This window comes from Danio rerio, chromosome 20, assembly GCF_052040795.2.
Source record: "Danio rerio strain M-AB ecotype USA chromosome 20, GRCz13ab, whole genome shotgun sequence".
NCBI lineage: Eukaryota > Metazoa > Chordata > Actinopteri > Cypriniformes > Danionidae > Danio > Danio rerio.
Genome location: NC_141040.1, coordinates 24498836 through 24525196, shown reverse-complemented (window position 1 = coordinate 24525196; position 26361 = coordinate 24498836). Strand labels below are relative to the sequence as shown.

The 26361-nt window shown below is 37.4% G+C and overlaps 1 protein-coding gene and 1 long non-coding RNA gene across 17 annotated transcripts in view; one reads left to right on the top strand and one right to left on the bottom strand.

The window, feature by feature from the left end:
- Positions 1-2129: 2129 nt before the first annotated feature.
- Positions 2130-26361, bottom strand: part of ppp1r13bb (protein phosphatase 1, regulatory subunit 13Bb) — an 84810-nt gene continuing 60578 nt past the window's right edge. For 3 of the 16 annotated variants that reach the window (XM_087297070.1, XM_087297071.1, XM_087297068.1), the window contains 13 exons: positions 23816-23990; positions 21995-22191; positions 21212-21376; positions 20790-20979; positions 17439-17588; positions 13097-13221; positions 12524-13013; positions 10187-10923; positions 7804-7941; positions 6099-6232; positions 5849-6015; positions 3979-4178; positions 2130-3467 (listed from right to left, as the gene is read on the bottom strand). In XM_087297070.1, coding sequence (XP_087153196.1) covers positions 3426-3467; positions 3979-4178; positions 5849-6015; positions 6099-6232; positions 7804-7941; positions 10187-10923; positions 12524-13013; positions 13097-13221; positions 17439-17588; positions 20790-20979; positions 21212-21376; positions 21995-22191; positions 23816-23990 — 2910 coding nt within the window. In that variant the 3' untranslated portion in view covers positions 2130-3425. 16 annotated transcript variants of the gene reach the window in all.
- Positions 8271-12857, top strand: LOC147832198 (uncharacterized). The gene is made up of 3 exons (XR_015518337.1): positions 8271-8682; positions 8816-11643; positions 11703-12857. It is a non-coding gene; the product is annotated as an uncharacterized LOC147832198 (long non-coding RNA).

The following is a 26361-nucleotide window of genomic DNA, read 5'->3' as shown; positions in this document are numbered from 1 at the left end:
CTGACCGCGAAAATACAAACATGGCGTCACGCTGTTGCTCAAATGAAAGATTTTTTCTGCCCCGGAGTGTCTGTAAATACTTAATTAAATAGAAATGTGAACAGAAAACTTCGATATTTAAAGTTAAAATATATTGTCAAGACCACTATTTCCACCACTTTCCAACTAATGAAGTTACCTAGAAAATTAATGTTAATGAATCAGTTGATTGACCGAGCAAACATGCGCATTTGATCAAATTCTGCAAGAGAAGAGAATAAGTGTCTTAATAATGAACATCAATCTTTAACTCCGTTATGTAGGGGGGCAGAAATAAACCTTGATGTAACTATTTAATAATCAATCAACAAGAAAAGCTGTACCTACATAAAAATATTCGGAAAGACGTTTCAGCCGTAGGCACCACGCCACCTTCTTGTGAGACGAGGAATTCATTTAGCGTCATCACATTGCAGCATTATTGTGGGTATTATCTAACCTGATGGAACTTTTGTTTGTTAACTAGCTATTGTGATGTTACATGATGTAATGGGACTACCTACTCATAGGGCATAGTGTGGGCAATTTCTCATGTGGTTTCATCCGACTGACTGTATTTCTTTAATCTGCAGTGGTGTAAAGTAACAAATTACAATTAAACTACTGTAATTGAGTAGTTATTCTCAGAAAGTGTAATTTACTAAGTTGTTTTAAAAATACTTTTACTTTCCCTTGATTACATTTTCAGTGGTGTATTAATACTTTTTCTCCACTACTTCAACCTGCAGTCACAATTTTTTCCTCTCTATGGGGATTAGAAAAATCAGTCCTGTGATTCCCGTCCAATCAAATCAAACATAGAAGGTAAATCGCATGAACTACCATAAGACATGGGCAATTTAAAATTGGAGCAAACTGTTTGGAAGCATTAAAGTTTCCGAGAAGACGTCCAAAATCTTTTCATGCATTGACCTGTTCAGGGGTGGGCAAACTCGGTCCTGTAGGGCTGGTGTCCTGCAGACTTTAGCTTCAACACTAATCAAACACACCTGCACATGCTAATCAGTGTCTTCAGGATTAATAGAAATGTATAGGCAGGTGTTTGATTAGAGTTGGAGCTAAACGGTGTAGGACAGCGGCCCTCCAGGACTGAGTTTGCCCACCCCTGGTTTAGATGCATGTCACTGATGAGAAAATGATGGATGTTTACTGTCCGATGACTGAAATGGCCTTTAACTCCCAGCAGGCACAGGACATTGACTTGAAGTCAGATTGACGTTGTACACCAACGTCGTCATTTTGTTTGGAAATAAAAGTTGGGTTGATGTCACATAACCCAACGTCAGGTCATGTCCAGCAGCCAACCTAAAAATCAACCAAATACTAACGTCTAATGATGTTACAGCTTGACAATGTGTGGACGTTACCACTTTGACGTCTATCAGACATTGGATTTTGGATGCAGCCATACCTGACAAATAAATGTCAGTATTTGACGTCAATATTCAGTTTCTATCACAATCTAAAATCAACTAAATATCAACATTATAGGACATCAAAATAATGTTGTCCTTAGACGCTGGCCAGACATTGAATTTTGGTCAACTAACGTCACAACCTATATCTAACCTAATAATAACGTCTTATGATGTTGTGTGCCTGCTGGGCAATAACTAAATGCACTACAGAATGTTACGTTTACACACATTTGCAAATGACATGTAAATGCATTAGCTTTTCACAGTGTAATACTCACTACTCATTACACGAGTTTGTTTGAAAGGTTTACTTTTTACTCATACTTTAAGTAATATTTACAACAGATACTTTTAGTCTTCCTGCACTACATTTTTAGGCAAGTAATGGTACTTTTACTGATTTTTAAAGTATGATTTTTCAGCACTCTTTTTCCACCACTGATAATCAGTGTTATCTGAATAATGTTACTAAAAAATGAGTTGTTTTGAAGCATTTTAGCTATATAACTTTTATCATTTAGACCAATTTATTAATTTAGTAAGATGTCAATAGGGCGCAGGGTGCAGCAAGACAAAAATGCCATTTTTTATGCCATTAAAAGTGTCAAAGTAAGTTGAAATGTAGTTCACATGCAGAAACAAAGACACCGAGGAAAGCACAAGGGGAAATGATTTTCTGCAACGACTCATTTCATTTTATTGTGCACATGTATTGAACACAAGGTGCGAGTCTGTACTGTATTTCACAGAGGCCCACACGGGCAGTTTAGTCTAACAGCATTGAGTCAAGCACGTCTCCTCTCTCATCAGTTTATTTACAAGGTTGAACTCCACAATAAAGCTCTTCACTGCCTCATCGGCAGAATATAAAAATCATCTCACATGACTAAAAACAGGAGTGTAGTGGAATGAGCTGGTATAATATAAATCAACAATCAAAATAAAGTGTAAAATAAATGCAAAAGAACTTTCAGTCTGGTCAAACTCACCATAGCCAACAAACTGACCATAACGTACAGTGTCAGTTTCTGCAGGCTAAATACTTGCTGATTTCATCTACACACTCTCTTCAAAACACTCATGCTGTGAAAAAACTCCTCACACTTCTGTATGACACTCGCTGCAGTGAAAAAAAAAAAGGAAAAATCACACTCGTAACATACAGAAATCCCATACGCTCGCTCATATACACCTTTATGAATCATATACATGCCCGTACGTGTATGGTACTTGTCAGTCATAGATCAGAATAATTGTTCTATACAAACTATGGATCCTTTTGTTCTCTGCTCTCATATACTTCCAGTTTATACACTTGTTTGTAAGAGTCACTTAAAGGGACAGTTCACCCTAAAATTAAGTCACTTACCATTTTCTCTCTCAAGTGGTTCTGAAAGTTTGAGTCTTTCCCATTGGCATCCATAGAATACTACTGAAGTCAATGGCTGGGATTTCCAACGTTCTTCAAAATACCACAGAAAGAATTTTGCAAAGTTAAAACAAACACAAGGTTTTGTTTTTTGGGTAAACTGTCTCTTTAAGGCCTTTGTTTACATAAAATCAGTTCATCCAGTTCAAATCAAAGTATACTGAATTTTCTCCCCGACAAAGAGCCGTTCCCCTCAGCAAAGCATCATGGGTAAGTAGAAATAAAGGAAAGCTCTCGTCAAAGTGATTAGTGCTTGATCCCCAAGGGATGATGTACAGCTATGATACACTTTACATGGATATAAGAAAGCGTGAGGAGTGGAGTGGGAGACACGGAGGCTGACGGGGTCAGAGCCAGAGACCTGAGGCTGCTTGTTTGGCCTGCTGTTTGCTGGAGAGAGTGTTTGTGGGTAATGCGGTCGGTTGTGCCTCCAGGTTCAGGGTTTAGCAGCTTCACCCCTTCTGTCACCCAAGTGGCACATAGAGGTGAAAGACGGAGGCCGAACACCTCAATATATGAAGTCCAGTCGTTAACCAGGGTTACGCCAGAGACCGCTGACGTGGCTTTATCCTTGGGTACAGCTATGGAGAGATGAAAACAAATGTATAATTTTATTGATTGTGATATGGCGATTATAATTATAGATGATTAATATGTCAGTAATCAATTGTGTTTTGATATATATATAAACAGGGGCAGCATGGTGGCACAGTGAGTAGCACAATCGCCTCACAGTAAGAAAGTCGCTGGTTTGAGCCCTGGCTGGATCAGTTGACATTTCTGTGTGGAGTTTGCATGTTCTCCCAGTGTTCGCGTGGGTTCCTCCGGCTGTTCCGGTTTCCCCCACAGTCCAAAGACATGTGCTATAGGTGAATTGAATAAACTAATTTGGCCGGTGTGTGTTAATGCAATAGTTTAAGTGTGTATGGGTTTCCCAGTGTTGTTTTGTGGCTGGAAGGGCATCCGCTGCATAAAAAAATGCTTGATAACATGGCGGTTCATTCCGCTGTGGCGATCCCTGATTATTAAAAGGGCCTAAGCCGAAAAGAAAATGAATGAATATATAAACAATTGATTTAAAGTGTAACGTACCCCTAGTAGGTTGCGTGGCACATAGCCCTCTTTGTCGTTGAGTTTACTCCACCACCAGTCTGTCTCAGAGTCATCTTTTCGCCGCAGGACAGTAATGGCATCTCCCTCCTGAAATGAAAGCTCATCTGCACTTTGAGCCTCGTAATTCCACAGCGCGTACACCATTCCCTTATTCATCACACCCAACTTCTCCTGAACACCTGTAAAGACAAATTAAAATACACATAATATTAAAGTACTGAGTCATAAATATACAGTAGTCAACATCTGAAGTGGACCCCAAAATAAGTCTAAAACTTTTTTGTGAACTTTGAAAATATTTTTTGATCCACTTCACATTGTTACTACTGTATATACACACACATATCTATCAATCCATCCATCTATAACTGGAGTGCACTGCCCATACTTTCTTACTGAGGGCCAAAATCCAAACTTGATCGAGATTAGTGGTCCAAGGTTAAATAAAGTTACCATAGCTCATTTCTTTATTTATTTAATGATGTTTAAAATGACAGTAAAGCATTGCTTTATATTAAGCCATTTTCTTAATACAGATGTTTAAACAAGTCACTCTTGCTGTAGCAATTTTACTATATCATACTGAGAAAAAAACCATGCAGGAACACACACCTGCAATTTGATTCAGGGTTTATGCAGGTTTCATAAACACATTTTAAGACTATTATTAACGCTATTTAATATTTCAGACTTATTTACTTTGCTAAACACTATTGATGTTTTTTCTAACAGAAAAGGAAAAGATTTTGACTATCTCTGGCAAAAAGGTCAAATTTAGTTATTTCTTAGCCACATATTTCAAATAACATGTCAAAACAAGAAAACTCTGGTTTTACAACATTTCTTTAAAAAAAAAAAGCTAAATACATGCACAACAATGCTGTTATTGTAAGGAAGACAAATAAACTATATTGTTAAATAGAGTTAAAAATTAAACTATTTGTTAAAAAATTCCTGGTTATTGGATGGATTGAGCCTAAATTAGTAACTTTTCATAGACATAGGAAAATAAAGACCTATATAAATTTAAGACCTTTAAAATTTTTGGTAAACTTAAGACTTTTTAAGGCCTAAAATTTAGCTTTAGCAATTTAAGACTAAACCTCGTAGACACCCTCTAAATTGTAAGTGCTGGTAAACTCATTCAAAGTGGCTTTTTCATGATCGTGAATGCACAAAACATCTTTGCATACAAAAACATCTTTGCTTTATTTATTTATTTTTTAAATGTGAGATATACTTGATACTGCCAATTTACACGTAGTTTAAGCCCCCATGAAGTCAAAACTAATCATATGATCTTGTTAGCTCACATTGCTAGTTTTGTGGTGAACAATTCATCTGTGCATGTTATAAAAAAAAATTGTTAGCCTGTGTAGTATTTAATTGAAATCTGAAAATGCACTTCCTGTTTGTTTCATCAGTAATTTGTAAGATTACGTATATCTTCGGAATTGAAAGTGTCTGACATATTTAACTAGGCTGCTCCAACTGTCAGTTTTGACAACAAACAGAAATGGTGAGAAGGAGGAATCTGTTAGGTTGTAATAAATCTCTGAAAACCCTTTTCCCAATCTGTCTGAATCAAATGCCTACTTTACTACATCCAATCAGCTCACAGTAGATAAAACAAGCCACGCCCACTGTTTGGTCATTTAATATTCCGTTTCTCTAGGAACTGCGTCACAATATATATATATATATATATATATATATATATATATATATATATATATATATATATATATATATAAAGCAGCTTCCAGTTCAAGTGGACTTGAAAAGAAAACAAAACAGCTATATTACAACACATCTCTACTTCACAAAGGAAAAGCAAAAATCTTCTCACCATAGAGAAACTGCGAGCACTGTATGTAGCCCTCCTCCATCTCCTCGCATTTGTCTGCTGCCGTCTCCACATCACTGATGGTGGTGGCAAAAATAGCTGCGCCAGACTCCACCAGCAGCTTACACAGGTGTACACTGTTGCAGGAGGCGGCACAGTGCAAGGGCGTCCTACACACATAAATCAGGGAGTCAATCTCCTGAATGCCTGTTAATTAGAACCGACTGATCGATCTCTTTCACAGTGTCCTTACCAGCCATCACTGTCTGATGCGTTCACATTAACACCGAAGTCCAGAAGAAACTTGACGATATGGTGGTGTCCAGCACACACAGCGTTATGAAGAGGTGTGATGCCCTCATCGTTAGCAGTGCTGGGATTGTCGACCTGTGAAATTATAGAAATTAAACACAAAATGGTTAATAAAAATCTATCAAAATTAACTAGCGTGTTAGAATAGTTCACTACACCATGTAAATATAGAAACACTTGGAGTCAACATTGTGATTGCTTCAAAAAAACAGTGGAAACAAAACATCTGTGATTGAATCTAGTCAACCCCCAAAATGTATTCTTGTGCTGTTGTATGTCAGAGTAGGAATCAGGGCTGTGCGATTAATCGAAATCTAAATACAATCGCTATTAGAAAAGTTGCGATTAGCTAATATGAATTAGCTGTGATATGAAATATATATATGTATCGTATAATTTCCCCCACTCAAAGCAAATGCTTGACTACTGTCTGTGTTTGACAGTCTAACTAGCCAATTGAGTGAGCACACTTTTGTTCTACCCAATCAGAATTGTGCAACCAATCTATTAAGTAAACCCACAATAAAACAAACAAACATGAAATTGCGGACAAGTGGGATGATGATGTCTGCCGCATTAGAAGCATTAACAGACGAATTAATATAAAAAAAAACAGCATGTTTGTAATATGGGATTATTTTGGTTTCAAAGTCACAGACACCGAACAAAAACAGGCCATTTGTAAGAGCTGTTGCCGAATTGTTGCCAGCACTAGGAAATCCAACAACCAGCACCTAAAAAAAAAAGCACCACAGGCTATATGAGGGGTGTCTTGCTAAAAAGTCAACCAAAAGTACGGCCAGTGACACTCAATCTGGTAGCTAGCAACAGCAAAGTACAATTTCAGAGTTGTTTGCAACTGATCTATATCATGAAAAAACATCACGAAGGCACCAGGAGATAACTAATACCATAACTCATTACCGTTTGCTCTAGAGAAAAATAAGTGTTTCATTTTTTTGAATATTTATAAACAACTTTGAATAAATGTTGGAGTTAGTTAATATCTTTTCAGTTCTTTTTTTAAAACTAACACTCAATGCATTTAAGCAGTAAGAAACTACGATATAGAATATCGAGCTGAAGCTTGCCTAAAAAATTAAATCACAAATCAAATCTAAATCGCAATATCTGTATAAATTTTTTTTAATAAATCTAAAAACTAAGAATTAAAATAAAATAAATAAATCACAATTAGATATTCTCCCCAAATCTCACATTCCTAGTAGAAATGTAAAAAAAATATATTCTAAATTATTTATTTATAGAATATAGAGTCATTGAGGAAGTGACACGACATGACAAAAGCACAAAGTAGGCTTGTAATCTAATTAATACATATCAAACCTCTTTAAGATTATTAATATGCTATTGAGTGACTGATGTCATCTGGAATTTTAGGTTCTAACATTGGTTATTTATGTGAATACATTACGTTTTATACTCGTTCATGTATGTTCTCATTACCACTTTGCTGTAATCAATGTGAATGTTGCAAAAGAACATTGTACATACTTGCTTATAACTGTTTACATGATGTTTGTTGGTACTGCTCTTTTTGCAAAGTGATTTTCTGCCACCAGCTCTGCTCCCCCCACCAAATATGCCCATCGCTGTTTACAAACACAGAATAAGCCTATACATACCTCATAGATTATTCTCTGTACAAGGTCAAACTCGCCCTCCAGCGAGGCATCCAGCAGCAGAGCGAGTGGGTTGAACTTCACTCTGAGGCCGTGTCCTGTCCGCTCAGAGTCAGGCTTCTTTAGATTAGTGCGTTTGCCCTGTTGAAGACATGAATTATTAGCAGGCTAAAAGCAGACATCATATTAGTAGACATTTTTTGCTAATATACTGCTTTTAATATATTGCTTTTTCGATATTTTGATATTTTGTAAAACACACACACACACACACACACACATCTATATATATATATATATATATGGATTTATATGGAATGATGTTGAGAATATAGTAACTCAAAACTTTACAAATAAACTTACGATAACGGTCCAAAAACTAGTACACCCAAACTTATATGTTATAGAAAAATATTAAATATAAATAAATAAATAAAAAAGAAGAAAAATGAAGAGAAGCAAAAAAAACCTGAAAAATGAAGTTGAATTTTTGTAGCTTGTATTTTTTTTTTGCAATATTTTGCTTGAATTTAATTGTATTATCTTTCAATTTCTAAATATTTATGGTGACTAAAATATTATTTGAATAAATACATCTGTTTAATAAATTTGTTTTGTTTAAATGCACCAAAATACCTTGCCTATGTTTACTGAAAAATGGATACAAATATTCATTTTCAAAATAGGGTGTACTTAATTATACTGGGCTCTGTATGTACCATTATATATCTAAGACTGAAAATATCACTTCGCAAAATGTATTGTACATAAATCACATAAACATTTTCATATTCAATAATATTACTGGAATTAATAAAGATTTCCTGATACAGGAAATACAGATTTCTCAAAAAATAAAAACAAAAAAAAAACACAGAAACTGTGCCACTGTTTGTGTCTGTTAAAGGTGAAGATTGAGGTGAATTTTTCTGAAGAACTGCTTACAAAGACTGCCTTAATTTAATAAAAATCATAAAAATAATCAAATACAGTAAAAGAAGGTTGAATTTTGCAGCCATTACTCCAATCTTTAGGTCCTCTTCCAAAATGTACTTTCAGTGTTGAAAACGGTTAATATATTAGGTGAAATTGCTGATATCATTTTCAGATTTTTTTGAACAGCATAAAAATGTAATGAAAGAACAGTTACAGTATTTAAAATAGAAATGTACAGTAGCATTTTACATGTTTTTATTGTTCTATTTAAATAATATAATGCAACCGTGCTAAATTACAGTATAAATATAACAAAGAAATGGATTAAATTTTGAACTGTAGTGCAGTATACTACATATGAATTACACACAATATTTTGACTTAAGTTATTAGTTAAAGTTACTAAATGCTATTTATACAACAGTTCTTTCTGATTCTCGAATCTGATTGGCTGATAGCAGTGCGATATTCTGCAATATCAGGAATCGTTCAGCCTCCTCACTCTTCTGTATTACTCCGCCCACATAAAGTGACAGATCAATAACCTCACTACAATTTGACATATTGCAGCTGTTGGACAACATAGTGTACTTTTTAGGCTTTTTAGGTTAAATTATAGTTGTTTAGATTGCATCTATGCAGTTTATTTATAAGGATAGTACCTATTTTAAATATTTATCATTTTGGAGATACATCGCATCAACATCCATCAGCCTGTCATACGGAGCAGTGCAAAAACGGTTGGACGCTGTTCATCCACGAGATGGTGACAGAGACCACTTAAGTCTTTAAAAGACAAAAAATGCGTAATTTTAAACTACAGCTGATCAAAACATTATTAAACCAGTAAGTGACTTTCTAAGTCGATCTCTCTCTTTTGTATGTTGTAGTGCTGTATTTATACCATCGTAATTGTAGTGTATTGAGTGTGAGATGGGACTCAAATATCAGGAATGTGTGTATTTTGTGTTGCCCACTCTGTCGAACTGTTGCATAAACGCAATATCACACTCAAAGCAATGCAATATGACTGTATATCATCACTTGTGGGACACTAAGGCACTTGGTCTGCAGCCTTGTGCCAGCACATGCCTCCCACCAGTGCCGATTTACAGCCATATCGCACTGCTACTCTTGCAATATTGCTCATTTATCTTTTACTGCATATTATAACACAATGCATTAATTGAACAGTATCTTTATAGTAACAAAATTTAGGACTATTGAAATGATAATACACAAATCAAAATAAACTAACAATAGTAATTCATGATTATTACTGCTGTAAGTAATTTTACTTTCGTACTTTTCAACTGGTTGTTTTAGATATGCTTCATAAATAAAAATTGTAAAAAAACACACTAAAATAACTGCTAATATCCCAACACATTTTCAGCACTGGAAATAAAACCTAAATAAACTGCAACCTAAAATAAATGATCAGACTGACCGTGGGCTGTGATGAAAGAGATGTGTCTGCTTCTTCAGGAGTGCTGGCCTCCGCTACAGGACTTGGCAAAAGGGCTATTGATTCAGCAGGATTATTGTTACTGTCTTCTGATGGCTCTGGCGCTGGAGGGCTTATGCTCTCAGCCTCTTCTTCTGGGGGCTCATTATCGTTGGCATCACCTTGCAGGACCACTTCCTCAGCAACAGCGCCCTCTGATGGCACAGCTGGAATTTCTGAAGGTGGATTACCATTGTCAACATCAAAAATCATTTCAGCAGTGGAGACAGAAGGCTGGTAGAATGGAGTCACTCCACCAGGTCCGCTCACTCCACCAATCCCTCCCTCCATCCCTCCAGCCAGGGTGTTGAAGCGCTGATAGAGAAGCTTCTGGATGTTGGGTCCATTGGGACCTTCTGGTTCCGTAATTGAGCTGCGTTTCTTAAGAGGCCGTGGAGCATTGGCTAATTTCTTGCGCAACACCTCCAGTTCGGCATCGCTCTGGTAGCGCATGGGTGAGTGGACCATGGGTGTGAGTTTGGTGGGGCTGAGGGGTCGAGGGATGTGGTCCACACTGGGAGCAGGTGGTTCAGGTACGCCTATGAGTTGACCGTCGAGGTCCAGCTCAAAATCCAGCATGTCTCCTCCGGGTCCCTGAAGGGCAGGGAAAGCTCCTGAACTCCCATAAGGTAAGGGAGAGGGGGGCGTCGAACTGGGAGGCAGGAGTGGCTTACCATACACTGCAGAGATGAACAACAACATACTCAGGAATTAAAAGACAGTCAAGAAAAAAACATTACACAGAACATGTTCTTGGAACTGAGTGACACGGAGGCTCAGTTGTAAGCACTGTTGCCTCACAGCAAGAAGGTCAGTGGTTTGAGTCCTAGCGGAGGCAGTTGGCATTTCTGTGTGGAGTTTGCAAGTTCTCCGCGTGTTTGCGTGGGTTTCCTCCGGGTGCTCTGGTTTCCCCCACAGTCCAAAAACATGTGGTATAGGTGAATTGAATAAACCAAATTGGCCCTGGTGTATGTGAGTGAATGAGAGTGAATGGATGTTTCCTAGTACTGAATTACAGCTGGAAAAAGAATCCACTGCGTAAAACATATGCTGGATAAGTTGGCGGTTCATTACTCTATGGCAACTCCTGATGAATTAAAAAGACTAAGCTGAAGAAAAGACTAAGCTGTCTGTTTCTTTGATAATATTTAGCCTTTTTTGCCTTTAGCAGTGCTTTCTTAAAGACACTGTCAACATAAAAGGAATATGTGGCATCTGTATATCAATCTGTTTTGTTGCATCTAGAGATTCTTAATTAACATCTTAATATAATTCAAAAATCCTAACTGTGATTTCTTTAAAGACATTAAAAGGCCATTTTCTGGTTCAAATTGAAGCAGAGGTTGTACCATTCTGATCTGCATAGGTGTACCATGATTTTTAAGTAAAGTAAAATGTCTGCTACATTTCCTGTGACCAACATGACTGTTGGCAAAATCAGAAAAAAAGACATGTTTAGAGATCAAAATATAACAAAGGGTATTATATTAGTTAAGATATTAATATACTTTTCTACTTGAATCTGTAAAATTTGACTATATGCAACAGCTTGTTGACGTTATGTAACAGCTTTCTCATCTTTTAATTAACTTTTAAAAAAAAAATTCTGCTCCTAAGTGTACACTTTTTAATGCATTAAATGCATTGTATTATAAAGCCTTAATGTGACAGATAAAAAAAAAAAAAAACAGTTTTAGTGTTTGCAAGCAGTAGCAGTATCAGCCAGTCAATTAGCGTCAATACATATTCCTAATCACAACAATTTTATCAAGAAAGTTTTAAATTAAATTCTAACCCAATATAATTTTCTGCATAGATCATTCTTTGTAATGAGTAGATTAGAGTTTGAATGAGAGGATTTTTCAATGGTTGGCTGCATATCAAAAATCCTTGTATTTAATTTACATCAAGTTTACTTTTATAGCGCTTTATTCAAGTACCATATGATGCTATAGAAGTTTTATTATTAATTTAATGCTATGACAGCAATAATTCTAAATGTGAACATTTGCGATTTGAAGGCATTTGTGAATTATATCAAAAGTGAGACCGGCCTCATTTATTCACACAGGCAATTTGTGAAAAATATGTTAATCTGTATGAATTTATACACCCTTTATTAATTGCTATAGTGAACAAATCTTTGTGTGATTTTGACTGAGGTAGCAAACTCACAATTCTCTGTTAAAAAAAAAAAGACCCCAAAGAGAAGAGAGCACAAACTGCCAGTACAAGCAGTAAATGATTATAATCTGAAATGAAAGCTTTTCTAATGTGTACCTGCTTTGACTGCGGGCTTCATGTTGAGAGGGTAGTTTTTGGGAGCTGCTTGTTGTAGGTACATGTGGTATATAGAGCTTGAGTTCATGGTGGCTGGGCCTTTTCGTGGCGACTGTGGTCTGGAACCCTTATCTGGAATGAACGGCCTCACTGCTACGGCCAGAGGAGGGTCTGGTCTCTCCCCAGGCGGGAAAAAGGGTAGATTGGGCTGAAAGGTTGGACTTGGGGGTACAGAAATGCGCTGCTGGATCTGTTGAGAGGATGAGCCGGTGGGTGCAGGCGGGACACGTGGCCAGGCTGGTGGTGGCGGTGGAGGGTTACTGGGTAGGCTGGGCACCGGCCGGAGAGGAACATCCTTACGGCGATCCAAAGAGCTGGTGGAGCCAGAGTTGGCAGAGGAGAGCGGGTGGTTGCTGGTATGAGCTCCATATGGAGGAGGTTGGGGCTTGTTGGGAGGAGGACCTGAACCAATTTTGCTGGAATCCTGAATCTTAAGACACAATAAAGCATTTTATTGTGGTAAAATAATGAGAGAGCAATACATGTATGCATGCTGGTGTTAGCTCAATATACCTTATCTGCAGGAGCACCTGCGGGTGCTGCGGTTTTACTGATCGTGTCCGTTCCAGACTCCTTCCAGTCTGGTGGTTTGACTGACGTGTTGCTCTTATTAAGAGCAGGCCAACCGGCATCATTTGCTGGAAAAGGAAAGAAAAGGAGCTTTAGCACAAGACTAGACATGACAGAGCTCTTCACAAGCATAGTTATTATTAGAGCAGTATAGCAAACTGTATTGCTAATATATTAGACATGACTTCCAATTATGTTCTTTAGTTAAAAGACATGAAGTATAACAGCTATGAATGCAGAGATTTACGTAAGTTTACATCTACAAGAACAGCTTGGATGACACTACATTTCAAGATAATGCTGCTCTACAATGTAGTTGAGCGAATGATACCTTGATGATTTTGCTTGAAATCTGATCTATATGACTGATCTGAGTTAGGAGTAAAGCAAACTGACTAAGCCACCACTCTACAGTGTATTATGTGTGAACATTTTTGTGCTCAAGTCAAGTTAGCTGAAAGTTAGAGGATGATGAAATGGACACCAGTAATTTAGTGTGTTTAAATGTACTGAGGATGAGGCAGAGAGCCCAGTGAACCTTATTCGGGTAGTATCTCAAGCCAGCACACACATTCATTTTCACTCCAGAGATCTTTCATCGACCTCAACTTCATTCTTACACACAATCACATACAGAGACACACACACACACACACACACACACACACACACACACACACACACACACACACACACACACACACACACACACACACACACACACACACACACACACACACACACATTCCTAAAAGACAGGATCAGCAGCTTTTGACTCTTTGAATTGCAGTAAAGAGCAAATCAAGAAGATTGAGTATAATTGAGCAGGCAGAGGAGTCTAGTCTATCATTAAAGATACCACTGCAAGTCAAAAACCTGCCATTTTGACTTCTGTCTAAAGCCATGTTTGGTCTAGAAAATTGCCCCCTCTCTGGTTTTAAAAGATGCACAGGACCTGTAACTGAACAACTCTCATTAGCCCCTTTCACACATACAGACCTTTCCGGAAAATTACCGGCAATTTTCCGGAAAGGTTGTATGTGTGAACAGGCCCTTTTTGAAAATACCGGTAAATTCGTTCTGGCTATTTTCCGGAAAGAGAAGTTGTAACATTACCGGCAATTTGCCGGAATGCTGCGCTGTGTGAACGCAGAAGGAATATTTCCGGAATAAGCGCGTGCACGTCTAGAACGCGCTGACGTAAGACTTCTGCTTTAGCCAATCACAACAGTCAGACGCATTTACGTCCGCGCGGTTTGTGAGAATAAAAGCCTTTGAATATTTTTCACGTTTATATCACGTTTATATGTTCTCCTTAATGCCAACTGTGCAAATAATCATCGATAAGATGCTTATGATAAGCCGTTGTTTGTTTACCTTCAAGCTTTGCGTGTGCCCATGAAACAGCCTGTGAGCGCCTACAGACGCACATATTATGAACATCTCGACATGCGAATATGATCCTGTGAAAGTTGTTTACAATATTGATCATCAAAAGAGTCTGTAATTTAGTCAAATGTTTACAAATACAAGCGCAGCCGTTTAAAGCTCATTGGTGGTGAATGATGTCAGAATTTACCGGTATTTTGGAATGGATGTGTGAATGCTCTTTTCCGGAAAATTTCCGTAACGTCCTCGCCTGTGTGAACAGCGCTTTTTTGTATATACCGGTAAAGTCGTTCCGTAAATTTTCCGGATATTTACCGGTATCACTGTGTGAAAGGGGCTATTAGCCCCTTTCACACATACAGACCTTTCCGGAAAATTACCGGCAATTTTCCGGAAAGGTTGTATGTGTGAACAGGCCCTTTTTAAAAATACCGGTAAATTCGTTCTGGCTATTTTCCGGAAAGAGAAGTTGTAACATTAACGGTAATTTGCCGGAATGCTGCGCTGTGTGAATGCAGAAGGAAGATTGCCGTAATAAGCGCGTCCACGTCTAGAACGGGCTGACGTGAGACACCTGCTTTAGCCAATCACAACAGTCAGACGCATTCACGTGCGCGCGGTTTATGAGAATAAAAGCCTTTAAATATTTTTTCCAGACACCTTTAGCTGCTAGATGTTAGTCAGATAATGTTTCTATGTTCCTTCTTAATGCTGTGTAAATAATTATCGATAAAATGTTTATGATAATCCGTTGTTTGTTTACCTTCAAGCTTTGCGTGTGCCCGTGAGCGCCCATAGCGCCAGCACACACATATCAAAGTGTTTCCCTATGTTTTCATTGGAGTTGTACTCAATACTGATCCATCCGAAGAGTTTGTAATGTAGTCAAATGTTTACAAATACAAGCGCAGCCGTTTAGAGGTCATTTCTGGTTAATGATGTCAGAATTTACCGGCATTTTGCGATGGATGTGTGAATGGTCTTTTCCGGAAAAATTCCGTAACGTCCTCGCCTGTGTGAACAGCGTTTTTTTGAATATACCGGTAAAGTAGTTCCGGAAATTTTCCGGATATTTACCGGTATCACTAGCCCCTTTCACACAGTGATACCGGTAAATATCCGGAAAATTTCCGGAAAGACTTTACCGGTATATTCAAAAAAGCGCTGTTCACACAGGCGAGGTCGTTACGGAAATTTTCCGGAAAAGAGCGTTCACACATCCATTCCAAAATACCGGTAAATTCTGACATCATTCACCACAAATGAGCTTTAAACGGCTGCGCTTGTATTTGTAAACATTTGGCTAAATTACAAACTCTGTGGATGATCAATATTGTGAACAACTTTCTCAGGATCACTTTCGCATGTCGAGATGTTCATAATATGTACGTGTGCTGGCGCTCACAGGCTGTTTCACAGGCACACGAACGTAAACAAACAACGGCTTATCATAAGCATCTCATCGATGATTATTTACACAGTTGGCATTAAGAAGAACATATAAACGTGATCTGACTAACTTCTAGCAGCTAAATGTGTCTGGAAAAATATTCAAAGGCTTTTCTACTCACAAACCGCGCGGACGTAAATGCGTCTGACTGTTGTGATTGGCTAAAGCAGACGTCTCACGTCAGCACGTTCTAGACGTGCACGCGCTTATTACGGGAATCTTCCTTCTGCGTTCACACAGCGCAGCATTCCGGCAAATTGCCGGCAATGTTACAACTTCTCTTTCCGGAAAATAGCCAGAATGAATTTACCGGTATTTTCAAAAAGGACCTGTTCACACATACAACCTTTCCGGAAAATTGCCGGCAATTTTCCGGAAAGGTCTGTATGTGTGAAAGGGGCTACTGTGTGAAAGGGGCTATTGTTTAGAAGACTGAAGGATAAACTCTGTAAGAAATGCACAATTTGAGTCACGTAAAGTCCAAAAATCTGAAATCCGATCACATTGACATTTTGAATGTGATCAGTTTACCCAATACAAAATTCACTACCATTCAAGTTTCGGTTAATAAGATTTCTCAATTGGTTTAACATAAACCTTGGTCCTGAAGGGTCGGTGTCTTGCCGAGTTTAGCTCCGACCAGCTTTAACACACCTGCCAGGATATTTGTAGTACATCTAGTAAGAGCTTAATTAGCTGGTTCATGTGTTTGATTAGTGTAGGAGCTGAACTCTCTGGAACACCGGCCCCCCAGGACCGAGTGTGGACACCCCTGACTTAAACCAATGTATTCAATTAGCATGAACACAATAATCTGATCAAAACTGACATGGAATATAGCATATGATAAATACTTTGTGAGCAAATCAGCATATTGGAAATGAATTAATCACTAGGAATTGAAATAAATCAACTTTGCATTCACTTTTAATATACATTTTAAAACTGTTCAAAATAATAACAAGAATAGCTCGCAATTTTACACTATATGTACTGTTTTTCTTATGCTATTATTACAGTATATTTACTGCATTTTCAATATAAAACCCAGCCTTGGTAAGCATAAAAAATAAAAAAATCTTACCAACCAAAACAGTTGAATAGTGTATGTTCTTGGCATAGGAATTGAGTAAAAAAATTAAAAATTAACATTACCCTAAGATTGTTTTAGCTCAGGTTTGTCCCCCTTTGAGTCCCACTTGAGCTGCATGAACTTCAAAAATTCATGATCTTCATTTCAAATTCATGTTTTTTCAAATTAATGAAGATCCAAAACAGCATCTTCAGCTCCTTCACAAACATCTGACTGGTGTGACATTGTGTATTTGATGTGTTCTGCTTTTATTCTTGTACAGTCATTCAGACTGCTTTGATCCTGCTCACTACACTGAATAAGGTTCAAAGGCCGTTCCTCCTGCCCTCCACATTAGACACCTTCCCACTCACGAGAAGCGCCATCGGACCCTGCAGCGGAGCAGGTGGCAGGGGGTGGAGCCCCAGGGCCTGGGCGGGGCTCTGGAGGGGGTGGAGCAATGGGGTCCACTATGATGTCTAAATCAGAGACCTTCCAGGGGCCTGGGGGCTTTCTCACTCCGTCTAATTACCCACAAATCCCACAACATCAAAGTACATGGACAGCAAAGAGAAAAAAGACACACACGTACACAGGCACAGCAACAGAGCAGAAAGGACAAGAGGTTAGAAGTGAAGAAAACAAGAAATCAACTTCACAAATACGCTGAAGAGGGGAAACCCACAGTAAGAAGAGGTGGGATACATGCCACGGTCATTAAGAGAAGTACCAAATCATGCACATGCTTTCATACTCTTCAAATAGGCATTGCTGATGCCTTATATGTTCTGTAAAGGAATGCTGCATCACTTTATTAAAAACTCATTTAATCTGAGCATTAAGGCCAAAGTTTACTCCGGTTTTAAAGCATATGCTAAGTTGTGCACGTGACACAAATCTTACAATCAGCATCAAGCAATAGTCTCAAAATCAATTCCTGGAGGGCCCTGGCACTGCATAGTTTAGTTAACTTCCTCCAACTCACACCACCCCCTGTCTTAGCAGAGTGTTTTCACACCTCTAGTTAGAAAAAAGTGGGTGTGTCCAGCTCTGTTTAGGTGGGAGTGTCAAGGGACGGAAAGAGGGAAGGTTTTGCATATAAATGGGAGTTTCCGTTTGGGCACACGCTGAAGGCAAAACAAACACAGACGCAGGGGAGAAAGACAGTGACTGTTTACAAGGACATCAATAATCAAATTATTTACCAAATTATTAATTTGTCAACTTTAACTGCAGTTTGCACTTTCACTTTCATTCAGGAACATTTCATGCATGCCCCCCATGACAAACAAGATATTTAAATCGAGGAACTACTATAAGAGTGTAGTAGTAGTCTCTAGTAGTCTTGAACACATTGATCACTTAGATTGGCTGTGTTTGATTAGAGTTGGAGAAAAACTGTGCAGAGCTGCGGCCCTCCCGAAATTGAGTTCGAGACCTTTGATATAGAGCAGTGGTTTACAAAGGGGGGGGGTCGCGAGACGAAGAACAGAGGTCGCTTGGTGATATCCAAAAGTCTATGTATATATATATCATTAAACTATTAGAATTACTATATTTTATCCATATCCTTGAGGCTCCTACACACCGGGACATTTTTAGTTTGCGTTTATCGGCAGCGCTTACGAGATGTTTTTCTGTGTTCAAACCCAAGCGCTTTTCACTCGCGTCAAGCAGAAGAGTATGCTAAATCACTCTTTTGACGTTAGATGGTGCTGCACAACATTAAGCTTCTGACACCCGCTTATAACACAGAAGAAGAGGAGGAGAGGAAGTTCACATGTTTGTTTATAAAGTTACTGGTGACTCAAACAAGCATGGATGGTTCAAGCAGCAGCTCTTGCTCTAGCGATGAAGAAATTATTTTTGTTTACCAGAGCAATAAGCAGCTGCGCGTTCATATCGACTCTGGGCATCTTCTTCAATGTGCGCTCGCATTGACAGTTTTGTGCTTGAGCACCTCCAAGTGCTGTTTACGGTAACTTCAGCAGGTCCGTGCATGTGAACAAAAGTGCCGATCTGATTGGTGGAGAAGGTTTTGATGCCGGATGTCAAAACAAAAAAATGAGCATGAGGCGGTTTTTTAAAAATGACGCTTTTGCGCCTGGCGTTTTGTGTGTTAGGACGCACGATCACATTGATGGACTTAACTTTAGTTACGTAGTTACGTTAGCTTAACTTTAGTTACGAGGCTGTAAACTTCGACGGAAAACGCAAGCAAAAAACGTCTGGGTGTGCACGGGCCTTTAAGAAGATAAAATAGCATTTTATATTTACATGAAAAACAACATAGAAATAAAAAGCTTTTAACCTTTTTTGATTTTTTTTCCCATTGGATTGCAACCCCTGGGTTGTTAACGTTATATTAAAGACACAGCAGTAGAGTCAGATGCATCAGATTGATTTTACGGCACAATGTTAAACTCTGACACCTTTACGCACTCACATGCATAAAAATAGGCCACAACTAAACATGGGAGATGATCTCCAAATCAAAATATCCTAAACAAATGAATGATAACTATAAAAAAAATGCTGTGGTTGTTAGACTGCCACACTTTTTTGTGTTGTCAATATGCTCATGTTTATATAGTTCTTACTGGTGTGTGTGCACGTTGTGTGCAATCTTTGTACGTTTATAACCACCTTCAACGATAGTGGGGGTAGCAGGTCAAAAGAATTGTTATTTTGGGGCTCTCAGACTAAAAAGTTTGGGAACCTCTGGTATAGAGTGTAATTACTTTTTTTTTTTTTACTTTTAGACAATTATCAGTTTGACCACAAGATGGCAGAGAAATCACATACAGAACCAACAACAAATGACAAGGCGACAATAGACAAGTGAACTAAGAGCTCTCAGGTTTAGAAAATTTCTAAATCTTTTATCAAGTTGAAAATTTTGAGTGTTGGGGATGCACAAGTTTTTCAGTGGAATATACTTTACATGCATTAAAACTGAAGTATACTTACGACTTTAGACAGAAATCACCCTTTCAAACTAACTGATTGGATGTTACATAGTCTATCTCAAAATATATAAGGTATCAGGTGGATAAAATAAGCTAATCTGAAGAAATCTTTCAAAAATTTAAGTTTTATGAAAAACTTTTTGCCAAAACTTTAGAACAATAGACAATTAATTCAGGATAATTAATGCATTTACTAACGTTAACCAAGTATGAATAATCTTGAAGAGCATTTATTAATCATAGTTTAACAATAACTAATGCATTATTAAAATCCAAACGTGTGCTTGTTAATATTAGATAAAGTACAGTGAGTTAGCATGTACTAATGCTATTTAACTTAAATAACATTAATGTTAACAAAAACCTTAAAACATGTATTATTTACCTTTAATACACATATTACCATTATTTTAGTGTTGCCAACTTTTTTGGTCAATCATAGCTGGCTAAACCTAAAAATTAAATGTGGGTGTTTGCTTAAGGCTAAGAGAGCGTTTCTTTGTGCTAATATGCTGACAATATGCTAGTAACCAGAAGTCCGATGTATAAGACCTAAACACAGATTACCACTCATCAAAAGTGATCAAAGCATCTTCATATTCAGTTTACATATTAATAAAAGTTTATATATTAGTTTTAACAGTGACTTACAAAAACTAAAAACAACCAGACGTAAAGGGTACCATTTATTTGGCAGCAGTTCAATGCAAGTAAATGTCTGGTGTAAATGGCATAAGTCAGTGTTTAAGGACTGACCTGATTTTGAACGTGCATGGTTGACTTGGGTGTTGACCCCAAGTGACTGAGGTTTGAGGGGTTCAGGCGGCACAGCATAACCCTCCTGCCTGCCTGGCACAGGAACCTGGATATAGGGTCCCACAGCAGCAACACGGCCAGTGTTTCCGGGGACCGGTTGTGGAGAGGGAGGGCCGTTTACTCTATTCAGCTGCAGGAAAGGAAAATAAAAGAGGAACACATGTCAATAAGGAAACAAAACACAAATGATGAGCTTACTTCAATGTCCTACATATAAATATAGTATATAAATATCTAGAATGGTTAAAAAATATTAAATAAATAAATAAATAAATAAATAAATAAGTAAGTAAATAAATAAATAAATAAATAAATAAATAAAGACTAAAAATCATGAGCAAGTGATGCAGCCCTGGTCTTACTGGAAGGTTTTCCTTTTGACGTGCCTCAGCTTTTCTCTTGTAAAGTCGATCTCTGAGCTCATTGATACGCTTGTCCATCAGTGTCACCTCCATGTTTCTCTTATTCAACAGCTCTTTCTGCTGCTGAAGCTTACTGTTCTGCTCCTGATTCAGCTTATTGCGAATCTGAAGGAGATGAACAGGAAAAATAAACAACATTGCTGCAAGAAATGACAGGCAGAAATAGATAGGCAGAATAATAATCAATCAAGATCTATGCTTAAGTCCCTGAACAGTCTATACAAGATAAATGCATAAATTCAGTAAAGTTTTAAGCAACAATCATTGCTGTAAATACATTTTAAACTGTGTTTTTATGCACTATTTAAAATGATTGCTAGTATAAATTAACATCATTATTATTATTTTCAAATTATTTATATTAACAGGATACACACAATATAGAACAATACAGAAAGAATAGTTAATAATACTTGGCTGATAAACTGATCATGTCCTTAAACCTGAATCAATCTCTTTCACTTACAATTTGTTGATAAATTTTACAAACACTCTACTTTTGGAAAGTGCCCTCTATTAAAACCAATATGACCAAAGGCTTACATTTACATTTAGCAAACAATCTTGTCCAAAGCGACATACAGTAGAAGAGGCATTCAGCGATTCAACAAGAAGCGGCAATACACAAGTACAAGTACAGCAAGTACAAGTTTTTTAAAGGAAGGTTGATATAGACCGAAACGTAGCATTGAACAATCTCTTCCATCAGATGTGTGGCAGTACCTGCAGCTCCTGGTAGAGTTTGCGGAGCTCCAGAGCAGCAGTGCCGGTCACCTGACCCCCGAGGGTCTGCAGGCCATTCATTTTGCCTCTTCTCAGGTCTTCCAGCTGCTGACTGAGCTGATCCACCCTCAGGACGGCTGCCTGCAGCTCTGCCTGCTTCTCCTGGAAGAGCCCACTGATGTGCTCGATCTCTGCGGCTAGCAGACAAAAGCAATGTTAAACACATTCGTGCAACTATATGATCCAACATGCTTTCTCCATTACTATAGGATTATTATTTAATTGTTACTAAAAATATTATGCAAGGATTTAAATGTCGTTCAGGAGCTCATGCAAAATGCAAAATACGTAGGTTCATCTGACTTGTTTTGTTTTTACAATTTGCCAACCATATTTCTTTTTCCTAAATTCTGACAACACTGGTTCAAAACCCCAGTCCGGGAAACACATTGTACATTAACTGAATCGTGAGCTAAATCGGGTGTGGAAAGAGTACTGAAAGTAAAAAAATTATTACCATTACAACCATTAAAATGTAGTGCCATTACAAGTATCTGTTTTAAATACTAAAAGTTTCAGTAAAAGTAGCCCTTTTGAGTAGCGAGTATGTAAAAATTACTCCACCTTACACCATACAAATTAAAAAGGTAGCTTACATCAAAGTCAATTATATTAAACGGCGTCTCTAAGCGCAAGTTAAATTATAAGCTATTCATAGACTATACATTTGAAATGTGGGATTAATTTCATGAGAGAACATATTACATTTATGCATGCACATATAATAAGCTGACAGAAAAAGGTTGATGCGTTTATATGCAGAGCGAAATCTGTGTTTCTTAAAGAGGAAAAATATAGCTGTGGCAATGTTAAGGCTTATACACTTTGAACCCTGACTAACAAACTACGACTGTCCTGCAGTTGGTGCCGCAAACCAATCTCATGCAGCACTGATTCACTTGAATATGAATTTGAAAACGCAACATTCTGTAGTGCATTTAGCTATTGTTTAAGTAGTCATACAGTAGGCATTCTACTTCTTTTGATTGAATAGGAATTATTATTCAACATAGCCAATTGTAGACAAAAAAAATAATGTAGTGACTGCAGTTTAAAGGAAAATAGTGCAATCAAAGTAGCGATACAGCACTAAAAACACACAAGCAAAAGTACATTTTTAAACTACTTCGCAAAGTACAATTACTGAGAAAAACTACTCAATTTCAGTAATTTGACTTTTTTTTTACACCACTGTGTTAAATAAACACTTAGTCGTATCATACTCACAAATATGACTCATCAATAAAGAAGCAATTCTGACAAAAAGTTCTACTAAAACAACACATTTTTAGACAAATACTAGAGTAATGACGATACAGAGAACATGTGAGAAGAATATTTTTTAAGAAACGTACTAAATATGTAGTGGGTCCTCTGGAACAACTGCTCTAGCACTACATAAACAAACCACCAAACTTGAAGTTAAAACTAAAGAAAACAGTTTTATGAGCAGGATTTCTTCACCATCCTGCAATTAAATACAAATAACAATCCACAAAAATCTCATTTTAATCTCCAGATGAGATGAAAATCCCTTCTGGAGTTGCGTGTGTCTAAAGAGTTGGCATGATGCGAGATTTCAACGGTCTTAATCCTGACTGTACGTCATGTGCGCGTGTGATCCCTGTTGTAGCTGGAAGCCCAGTGCTCTCTCACACAAACCACTTGGCTTAATGCAGCACGCAAAGGTCAAACATGCATCATAACAGCAAGAAGTGGGCTGCAACTTATCTACTTGGATGGAGTCAAGCAACTACATACACAGGTTGCCATTGATGACTTTGCTGTAGTCTACTTGGCCCCTCATGGCACGGATCTTCTTGAGTTTGGCTTCCTGACTCTCCACTCTCTCCTTCAGCCTCTGCAGTTTCTCTGTCTCAGACACGGCCTGCTGCTGCCGTCTCTCCTGCTGCTTAAGATAGCGCAACCGCTGCTCCTGTGGAAAAGCAAATACATACAGTACATCAATTAGCGAAAAAAAAAATTGGAAAAACATTAGGGGTGTAATAAATTACTAATCTCACAGTTCAGCTCATGTTCTGGTTCTTTAGTTACAGATCGGACCATTTTTCTGAACAGCCAAAAAGGAGAGGAGATCAATGTAATTTGCTTTTCATTTATTACAAAACAGTACTGCAAGAAACTTTTGGTTTTAACAAACAGAACTTAGAAGTTGTAACGTTATTATAAATAAAATGAAGAAATAATCAGCCAAATAAAATAAATGGTAAAATATTCAGCCTTGTAAAAAATTCACTGTTACTACTACTGTTGCTGATAATGCTAAATGTATAAATCTAACATTATTTGTACAACCCATATTAATTTAGTCTCATTTTTAATAAATGATTCAGTTATTCACTCATATACTTCATGTTTCATTAATAGATGGATCATTTTTGAAAAATTATTCAGGTCCATATTTTGATGGCTGGTTGTCGCCAACTATTGGTTGAATAATGTAATCACAGCCTGCAACTTTCAGAGCATTTGACTGATTTTAATCTTTACCATAAACATCAGGGGTTTTATCTAAACTATAAACTGTTATCACAGTACTGCTGTGTCATTTGACTGTTTGTAACTTTATAATTAACTCAAAAAAGTAAAGACTGAATCTCTTTCTTGATTGTTGCATTTTTCAAACACAGATTTGAATGCAGCAATTCGAAAAAGTAATAAACGTAAGCAAATCACCATCATTCATAATTTATGTTGCATTGTTGTTAAGATTCAGATATTTTAATGACTAACTGTGCAGCTTACACTGAATGCAGGCTAAACCAGTAGTGAGAGAAAACACCTTAATATAAGACCTAAGAAACCCACTACATGCCCAATAACCTACCACAACATTTTCTGTCATCATTATATTTTACAGGAAAGCCTGCTTTTTTTTTATACATACAGGCAATCTCTCTGTGATCATTGTAAATTTAGGATTAATCTACAAGTAAAAAAAACATTAATCTGCAGGTCAGAAGTGTTCCGAACCATGAGTTGTGATCCATACGAATCACGGATCAACCGTGATTCGTTTCATCCCTAAAAAACATGCATCAAACAGAAACAGTAAGCTAATCGTTTGTTCGTTTTAAACCACTCTACATCTATCATATGATGACTTCATCATAAAGTGAAAGCTTTCTTTTCAAAGTTAAAAAAAAAACAAAAAAACAAGTGTGAACTAGGTGCATTTTCATTCATTTTTAGTGCAACTGACTAGTAATGATTACCCCAATAACCAACTGTAAACAAGAAAAGTGAAGCGGGTGATTTAGTAAGCATAACCTTCACAAAATCAGTTTATTCAGCAAATGTTGTTATCATCCATCTCCCATTATTTATTATTATTATTATTTATTTAATTTTTTTTTAGCAAGAATGATTCTGATCGCAACATTCTGGTGTACACCAACACTTACCAAAAAGAGTTCTATTGGCAGAGCAAATGGATGCTTTACTGTAGTGTACTGAACCACACGGCTTTGTGGAAATGATGCATGAAAGTAATAAAGTCAATTTCAGTGATAAGCCAGTGGCTACCAATGAAAAGTCAATAACTACCATTTTCCAATATTCTTCAAAAATAACTTCTTATAGTGTTCAGCAGAAAAAAATAAACTCAAATATGTTTGAAACAAGTTGGGAATGAGTAAAAGACGGCCTACAGACCATTTTGAGGGATGTAAACATTAACAATGGTCCTTAAGTATTTCCTGTTTAACATTTTTATTTTTTAATAATCCAAAAAGATCCAAATTAAATTGGCTCGTTAAAGTTTTGAAATAGTTTGACAACAAGCAGGAAATGTTCATGGGCCAAAGACATTACAACATTAAAATGGTATGCCATCTTTTTATCTAATTTACTCTAAAATCACCAGGTAGTGCCTCTTATTGGCTTTACCTATGAAAAACATGTTAGGTCATTGCTAATACTTCAGCAAAGCACAGCCTGTTTCGGCCCGGGGCATCAGCAGTGCCCTGACAGAGCAAAGTGCATTCAGGACAACACCATACAATTTTGTCCTTACATCACGATATGACATTTAATCAAGACAGACAACCTATTGACTTACTGTCAGTGTCAAGAGAAAAGACATTTGCTATTTAGCAGAAGTAGTACTTCCTTGGGGGAAAAAAATGCTGTTTGCAGCGTTGACTTATTGAGTAACTAAGAGAAAATAAAAAGCAATTAGTCTCTTTTTTCCCCCATCATTTCTTTATCCGTCTGCAGGGAACACAAACTGATGCAGTGAAATGGAAACAGTGTCTCTGAGTGAGTGAGAAAACTAAAAATAGCAC